Raw genomic sequence first — 9,154 nt, forward strand, 5'->3', positions numbered from 1 at the left:
ACACGTTCCAAATCAAGCTTACTGGTTTTTCAACACAATTGGGGACTACGAGTGTTCTCCCTTTTATATACAAAGTAAAATTTCACAAATGTTCAATCGAATTTCTATTCAACCCTATTGAAGTAATATGAACCTGCAAACAAAAGCAAGGAATGGTAGAGCAGTATCATGTAAGTAGCTTTTTCATGAGTTGAGTCAGTTTTTAAGGAGTTCAGTTGCATTGAAGATGAACTTTGTTTCCCACAAAATTAATTGTTGATTTTTAATTTTTAACCCTTGTTGACATCCCATTTTTATATGGGCGCAACCAGTTCTTTATAAGGCCCGTGGTCCATGACCTTAATGTGCAACCCGCATCGCACTTCGCACTTCATCACAGAATATTACTGATGCATGAGTTTTGTTTCTTTTAAGTGTATCAGCGCACGAACATTGAGTCACGCAATCGCAAACAGAACATGGACTTATGAATATTTTACTTAATTAAATGGTGAGAACTGCAGATTGCTAAACAAGTAAAAATTATAAAAAGAGATGCCATTATTGTTTCCCATCAGTAGGTCCGCGAAAAAAATTTCGAGATATATTTCTTTAGATTTAAAGTTTTTTTTTTTGGGTAAATTAACCACTTTATAGAACAAACAAACAGAATATGCAGAGTATTCGAATACAAACTCTGAAATGGCTACCAACAAGGAGCCTTAACAAAAAAAGAAAATAGAGCCAAAGCCTAAACACCGGCTAAAAGAAGACAACAGAATTCGACAAAAAAACAACTAGCTAGGAACTAAAAATCCTAGAATTTAAACCCCAGATATCAGCCAACAAACGGTTCCCATCAGTCCGCTTGAGGCCTCTCTAAGAGCATAGGCATGCCCGAACTTCATTAATAATGTGAGAGCCCAAAAGAGGAGCAAGAAGAGCTTTACCTTGGAATATTTTGGCATTCCTTTCACGCCAAATCCAGTAGATAGAAGCTGCCAACGAGAGTTTGTAGATTCTGCTAGGGATAGAGGCACCAATCATCCGAGAACATACCCAGTCAATTTCCTCAGCCAGCCCCAAAACAGGTCTTGCAATTTGATTCTTGGTTAGTACCATTTTCCAAACCTCCTTAGAGAATGGACACTCAAAAAATAGGTGTTCATGGGACTCAATGGCACCAAGGCAGAGGACACAGTTAGCATCAATCCCCATCCCCCAGCTAAGCAATCTGTCCTTTGTAGAAAGACGACCCATAAAAACAATCCACTCTATAAAGGCCCAACGACGAACATGGTGGGGAAACCAAACACTTTTCGCCCATGGAACCTTAGGAAGAGCAGCCCTCAAAGCCAGCCAAGCAGAATTGGCAGAAAACTTGCCATCCTTAGATGAGGTCCACCTAACCGAATCAGGAATATCAATGTTTGGAATCAAAGTAGGGGGGGTACATGCAACAATTTCCCTTGTGGCCATGCTCCGAGGTCTAGGCCATTTCCAAGTACCTTGATGTATAATGGTAGAAACTTTGGTAAGCAAAGATCTTCCTCTATCAACTGTTACAGCATCACCAAATTTCTGGTATAAAGGGCCTAAAGTATGCCAGTTATCAATCCAAAGAAAAGTAGAGGATCCATCACCAATCACGTATTTAATCCAAGGTTGAGCTAGATCTCTAAGATTAAAAATCTTCCTAATGGTCCAAGAAGCCTCATTAGGAATTTTAACTCTCCACAAGCTTTGATCTTTAATAATGTAGGTGTGAATCCATTTTATCCATAACGTATCAGACTTTAAACACAAGGCCCATAAGTGTCTTAACATGGAAGCCCTATTCCAGTCTTTCAGAAGTCTAAAACCTAAACCTCCCTCCTCCTTGGGGGCGCACACAAACTGCCATGCCACCTTGGCACCAAACGTTTTGAGTTCAAGACCAGACCAAAGAAAGGATCTCAACATTCTCTCAATGTCACTCAGCACTTTTTGAGGAAGGATAAAAATTGAAGACCAATAGACTTGGATGCTGAAAAGAACATACTGTACCAATTGGGCCCTACCTCCATAAGACAAGGTTTTATTCGACCAAGATTGGATTCTGCTAAGGATCTTCTCTTTCAACTGAGCACAATCAGCAGCTTTGAGACTAGTAGAAATAAGAGGGATCCCCAAGTACTTCACAGGTAAAGTTCCCACAGGGATAGCTAATATAGTACTAAGATAAGCTTTGGTTACCTCATCGACTCCTGAGAAAAAAATGGTGCTTTTCTGCAAGTTAGGGCCAAGACCAGAGAATAAATGGAAATCGGTCAACATATCTGCCACCAATTGAAATGTTTTAGCTTGTGCCCCACAAAGAACAAAGAGATCATCAGCAAAAATCAGGTGGTTGATGTTTAAAGCTCTGCATCTTGGATGAAACACAAAATCAAGGCAATGACCAATCTTATACTGAAAGAGGGCAGTGAATCCTTCCATAACGAGCAGGAAAAGATAGGGAGACAGTGGATCACCTTGCCATAATCCTCTCTTTCCAGGAAAAAACCCCTCCAGTTCCTCATTTATCACAACTGAAAACATGGGAGAGGTAATGCAAACTTGTACCCAACTTATGAACTGGCTAGGAAACTCCATAGTCCTCATGATATTCAGTAGAAAATCCCAATCTACTGAGTCATAGGCCTTCATTAAGTCCATTTTAATAGCACATCTAGGGCTGCCACCTTCTCTATGATAATTCTTGACAATCTCCTGCATAAGTAAAATATTGTCCACGATTGATCTTCCTTTTACAAAAGCAGATTGATTGAGGCTAATAATAGCATGGAGTAGAGGCTGCATCCTGTTAGTAAGGATTTTAGTCACACATTTATAGACCACATTGCAACAAGCAATGGGCCTATAATCTTTGATAGAACTAGGGGATTGAATCTTAGGAACTAGAGTCAGAGCAGTACAATTCCATTGTCTTGGCATTATCCCACTTTGAAAAAACAATTGGATGGCTCGAATCACATCTTCACCCACGATGTCCCAATTCTTGTGAAAGAAATCAGAGTTGAAACCATCTGGACCAGGGGCTTTATCCCCTTTGATGGACCAAATAGCGTCTTTGATTTCCATGCGAGAAACAGGCTTGGAGAGACTCTCTTTTAACCCCCTGGGAAGTCTCTGAGTGACAGCAAGACTGACCACATGGGAGGCGTCAACCTTCTGAGCAAAAGGTGTTCCTAGTAAACCCATGTAATAACCAAGAATCTCCCCCTTGATAGCTTCAGGATCTGTCAATCTTGTACCCGAACAATCAGTCAAACTTAAAATTTTGCTTCTTGAACATTGAGACTTTAGTTTTTGGTGAAAAAACCTGGTGTTTTGGTCCCCTAAGGCAAGCCATTGAACCCTTGATTTCTGTTTTTTGAATGATTCCTCAACTAAACTTAGCTCTACAAACTTAGTATGCAGCACTGTTTCCTCTTCCATAAGGGTAGCATTATGAGGGTTTTGAAGACATTGCTCTTGAACCAAAGCTAACTCTTGTCTAGCTTGATGAACTCTGTCCCCAATTTGTGAGTAAAACTTTTTATTAAAAGCCCTCAGAACTGGTTTTAATCTCGCCAGTTTTCCATACAAACGAGAATGACATGAACCATTTAGAGGCGCGCCCCAAGACTTTTGGACCTCAGCCTTAAATTGATCATGTCTCATCCAAAAACTGAAAAATTTGAAAGGAATCTTCCTGGGGATCTCTGGCAAGACATCCACCAAAATGAAGCAGTGGTCAGAAATACCTGGAGGTAAAAAGGTTGTTTCTGATTCTGGGAATTTGTCCAGCCAGATAGGATTAATAAGGACCCTATCCAACTTACTCTTTATATCTCCAAGGCCCCCCCTCTTATTAGACCAAGTAAACCACATACCTTTAAAAGCCATATCATCCATTTCAATGCTATCAAGACAATCATTAAACTCATTAGCAGCACTTCTATCAAAGCCCACTAATCTTTCAGACAGCCTACGAACAACATTGAAGTCACCTAATTGAATCCAAGGTACATCTCCAATAGCAGAATAAAGAAACCTCATCTCCGTCCAAAGCTCTCTCCGAGTAACCAAAGCGTTGTGGCCATATACAACAGAAACATAGAAACAACGATGATCACCAGTAAGTACCTTAGCCACCAAAAGTTGGGAAGAAGAATGTACCACATCCACGGTGAGGAGTTGAGAATCCCACCCCAAAACAATTCTTGCTACCAAACCGTGAGAAGCATTATGAACAGACAACCAGTGAGCAGGAAAACAACGCTTAACTGTGCTATCAACATTTTCTAGCCTAACTTTGGCCTCAATAACACCCACCATACCCAATTTATGAAGTTTAATCATGGAGTAAACTTCTTTCTGCTTAAGGGGATTATTTAAGCCCCTAACATTCCAGGCCCCCAAGCTTATTTTGTCTTTGAAAGTTACTTCTTGGTACCACCCCCAACCCCCTTCTTAGTATTAGGGGGACCTCCTATCCCTTTACTCTTACCACGGCCTCTCTTAGTAGTAGGAAAAATGCCAATATCTGGTTGATCAGTATGAACAGATTCAAGGGAAATAATCTCCTCTTCTGTTAAGACAGCTCCAGTCTCATCAATTTCCACCTCTCCAGCTTTATCCTCAAGCAAAGCAAGAGCTGAAAAGGAATTGTCACTACGCACAGTAGGACTTTGGCCCAGGACCTTACTAGCAATCTTGACAGGAGTAGAGTAGTGCACAGCCTCTATACCAGCCTGACACACCTCACCTTGCTTCCTTTTAGACTTCTCAGTAGTAACCATAGTCTCAAGCACTTCAGAAGGCCCTTGAGGACCTAGAGTCTCTTCCGTAGGTAAAGAACACACTTCGGGAGCAGCCACAGGTTCTTTCCTCACCCATTCAGTTTTGGGCTTTGACATCTTAGCTTTAACACCGCACTGTTCTTCAGAATGACCAAAAACATGGCACTCCAAACACTTAACTGGTGTCTAGGGATATTTAACTCCTATAGTAGCAGCAAGACCATTGGAGCACTCCACGTCAATAGTGTCAGGTAGGATAGAGCCAACCTCAACCTCCACACATAGTCTAGCATAGCTTAGCCTCTTATAACTCTCTGTTAGTTTATCAGCATATAAAGGTACCCCAATAGCACTAGCTATAAAGCTCAAGCCATCCTCATGCCATAGCTGCAAAGGAACATTATAGAGTTGAGCCCAGATAGGGACTTTGGTAAACTGCTCTTTCCTAAGCTCCAACTGAGGGGACCATTGCTTGAGAATGAGAAGTTTTTCCCCAAAATGCCAAGGCCCAGCTGCAACAACCTTCTCATGACCATCCGCTTGGGAGAACTTAAAGAAGAAAAAACCCTGGTCGTTAGACATAACCTTCTGAATACCAAATCTCTTCCAAATCTGAAAAGCGATACTCTCAACAGCACTAAAAGGCAGTTTCTTATCCAAAAAATACCTAACCACGCAGTCTTTCCACCGAGAAACCCCTGCGTCAACAACCTCAGGAGGAGGACACACTACTACTCTAGCCTCCTTAATCTGTGGGGGGTGGTAGGATAGCTTCATACGAGGACCATCTGGTTTCGGCACAACAATCTCGGTCCAACAAGGTGTAGGGTTAGAGATACCCTCCAAAACACCAGTTGAAGTCACAGCATCCATTTGTTGTTTTGGTTCTACTTCCTTACGCAGGAGTTGGACCTCAGGCTGAACCAGCGATGTGGCAACATGTTCACTTACCACGGAAGCACCCTCCACACAATCGAGAATATTGCCACTAACAGCCGAACTAGAGCCCTTATTATGTAAAACATTAATAGCAGATCGCACTCCTTTCATAGAACTAGGGTTACGATCGAAAAGAGAAGAACGAAGAACAGGAAAATTCGTTGAGAGATTCATTAGGAAAAGTAAAGAATCGTACCAGAGCAAAGGAAAGAAAAGAGGAATCAGACAAAGAACCTAGCAGAGATGGAGCCCCGCTCAAGTCTCACCAGAATCGCCCAAATCGCCCATCTGTTTGGTTACAACAAATAGAGGCTCTCGTCGTTTCAGTAAAAGTGAGCTATGTTGCTCCCTTTGCCTTAGCAAGTAAATATGCACACGCACACAAATACACATTAAACAACTGATTCACAATAGAAAGTAGGGGAAACCCCAAATTAGTTGGAGCTAGAAAAACCACTTGACCGTCAGATTGGTGAAAACCGAGATAACATGTAATAAAGTTTTTTCTTGATTTGATTCCATTTTCTCCACTTTGACAAATTTTAAATTTCCCTAAAAAGTACTAGTAACTAGAATCACTGAAAACTGTAAAGACAAGCATCTTGGGGGAAGATGGAATATGCAACAATATTATGGCATTGCAGAAGAACTAGAAGGAAAATAAAATGTGACCTTACTTGGGGCCCGTTTCGGTTTCTAAAAAAAGGAAGGTAATTTCAAGCTCAAAAATCATGTGTTTAAGCAAATAATTTTTCTAACAATATATATCTTGTTTGATAGATCTCATTGAGATATTTTTAAACAGTGTAAAAAAATTAAAAAATTATTTTTCATTTTCATTTTCATTATATTTGAGTTTGAAATTACATTCTTTTTGAAAAAAAAAGTTTAAAAAGAAAGCAGAACGGCACCTTACACTAGTTCAAACTATAGGGCTTTGACAGCTTTTCTTACACTGATTCACATTTTGAGGGATCAAATTAACACCAAAAGACTGGCTCTTTTTTTTTTTTCTTTTTTACAAACGTCTTCATAACTGCAGTACTACTCCAGCTTCACAAATTCTTACACGTAAAGAAACTGTACATTCCACTCTTGCCTAATCCTCAACCAGTAAACAGAAATTTTTGTCACAGACCAAGAGCTGAGGCAAGCTCTTACATCCCTCAAAATGTTATGCAGCACCGGTACCATCGGACTCCCTTGTTTTGATCACATCACTTAACAGCTCGTCTCCAGCTAGTTGCCTCAATCTATAGATCATTTGGGCTCATGAGATTTTTTTTTATCTGTGTGCACAGCACAAGCAAATTCTTATGATCTCTCTTTTCGGTTACATATGTAACATAAATGAAAAACAAAAGAAAGCCGACTTAGACAGGCAAAGTTGCTCATCCTACAATTTCCATATAGGGTGAACAAGTAATAAACAAAATAAGAGAAAGAAAAGAAAAGATGAACTTACACGGAACTCGCTTTGATATTTATGGAGAATCGCCATCTTTGAAGATGGTAAGACATTCACCAGCTTGGAAATTAGAACAGAAAATCCTACACATTGTGTAGTGGGCTTGTATACAGGAGTTCGATCCCTTCCGAAACCTTGTCAAATAACATAAAAATCCAAATGAATGAAGCTTGAAAACACACAATGGGAAATCCCAAACGAATTTACTTATTTTTTATCAACAAAACAAATCTACGTAACAATGATATATATAATGAAAAGGAAACACTAATTGGCCCTTTACCTCGAACATTGAGCGCCTTGAAACTGACTACGAAACTGGAAAAAATTTGGTTTCAAAAGATCATCGACTCCGGAATCAAATTCTTCTGAACTTGGTTTGAATTGTTTCGAACCAGGCCGAACTACTTCCGCCCCAGTATCACATTACACAGCAATAGATGCCGGAGCCCATAGTCATCGTCAATTGATGTCAATAACCTGCACAATATTCAGAAAGAAAACAATCAAGCCGTGGAAAAGAAAATAATCAAGCCGTGGGGAATAAATTATGCCCAAGTGGGAAAAAAAAAGAGAAAATTGATAATTACATTTGATTTACATTTCACTCCCGGTGTTAGACATTTCACAAAAAAGTTGAATTTTTGTGACCAAAGCAGCAAAGCTAACAAAAAGGCGATTACATACACACACAAAAATTGAACTACTTTTTTCCGACTGTCAGTTAGTATTTTTGCTGATCTCTATATATTCTGACAAGAAAAATGTTCAATTAAAAAAAATCAAACAAGCCCTGGGAGGGGGGGAAAAGAAAAATTAAAGAAGAGTTAAAAGTTGATTTTGTCCAAATACAATAACTAGAGTTGTCAACTGAAAATGAAAAACAGTGGTTGTTCATGCTTACCCATCCATTACGAACTCCAGGGGATACAAATGTACCCCAAAACCATCTTCGCCGTTGTCTGATTGTCTACATCCTTTGAATCCATGGGATATGATTCGACAGATTTTGTCCCTTAATCCCCCATGCTAGGCATGCTTTACGTTACCATTCCCTCCACATTTCTTCACCATCTTAGCCGAGGAAATGCAGAAAGCTTCCAACCACCCGTTGAGACTAGACCATGGGATTTTATGGACAGCGGCGAAATTTGTGTCATTTATCATACCCTTAACAACGCAACCAATGATGATTTGGTAACATTTGCTTCCTTCATGTATTCGAGTCAATCCATTTCTTTTGAAAATTCCAAATTCCTCGAAAACTGAAGAAGAAAATGAATCATCTTCAGAATTTAGAACTAGAATTTCATTTTGGTCGATGCTGATGGATACTTGCTCCTCTAGATCACCAAAATGCTCCATCTATTCATCAGCCAAACAATTCAACTGAGTTAGAATCATGCAAAACCATTTGAAGATGAAAAGGTTGAAATGAGAAGTATATATACAAAAGACAGAAAAGCAAAAAAGATGAAACAGAGAGAAAGGACTTACCTCTGAAATTCTTTGTTTCTTCCCGGCAAATTTTGTCCCCACCACCACCGTGCTTTTTCCCCGCCGCATGCCGCCGTGTATTTCCATGTTTTTCAACAAGAAAAGGTCATTGAATAGGAAATTGAACTTTGTTTCTCATCTATTTGGGGTACGCTACTTGAATCTATTTTCAAACTCTTTGTCCTAATTATTTTATGCAGCTTTCTAGTTTTTACGGTGACAACACAAGTAATAGCTCTGCGGTATCACAAACAAATATGCAAGAAAAAGAAGAGAAAACAATTGATGATAATGCTTTGATCGTCTTTTACGACCTAACATTCTCTCTTCACTCGACGTGAAAATTCCAAGAATGCGAAAGAAAACGGGCTATTTATACTCTTGCGGCAAGAGGATCCAAACTAGTATTTTGGTAATTTTTAGTGCAATGCGACATGTAGGGCCC

At 39.7% G+C, this 9,154-nt stretch overlaps 1 protein-coding gene and 1 pseudogene across 1 annotated transcript; both read right to left on the bottom strand.

Annotated features, from left to right (window-relative positions):
- Positions 1 to 4,991: 4,991 nt before the first annotated feature.
- Positions 4,992 to 6,028, bottom strand: LOC131324378 (uncharacterized). Its single transcript, XM_058356322.1, has one exon. It carries the CDS (start codon positions 5,916 to 5,918, stop codon positions 4,992 to 4,994), a length of 927 nt encoding a protein of 308 aa, XP_058212305.1. The 5' UTR covers positions 5,919 to 6,028.
- Positions 6,029 to 6,822: 794 nt separating this feature from the next.
- LOC131323693 (probable inactive poly [ADP-ribose] polymerase SRO2) lies at positions 6,823 to 8,796 on the bottom strand (annotated as a pseudogene).
- Positions 8,797 to 9,154: the final 358 nt, after the last annotated feature.

The sequence above is a fragment of the Rhododendron vialii genome, chromosome 4a (assembly GCF_030253575.1).
Source record: "Rhododendron vialii isolate Sample 1 chromosome 4a, ASM3025357v1".
In the NCBI taxonomy this organism is placed as follows: domain Eukaryota; kingdom Viridiplantae; phylum Streptophyta; class Magnoliopsida; order Ericales; family Ericaceae; genus Rhododendron; species Rhododendron vialii.

Coding starts and splice junctions, on each gene's coding strand:
- LOC131324378 (XM_058356322.1), bottom strand. CDS start 5,918: ATGAATCTCTCAACGAATTTTCCTGTTCTTCGTTCTTCTCTTTTCGAT.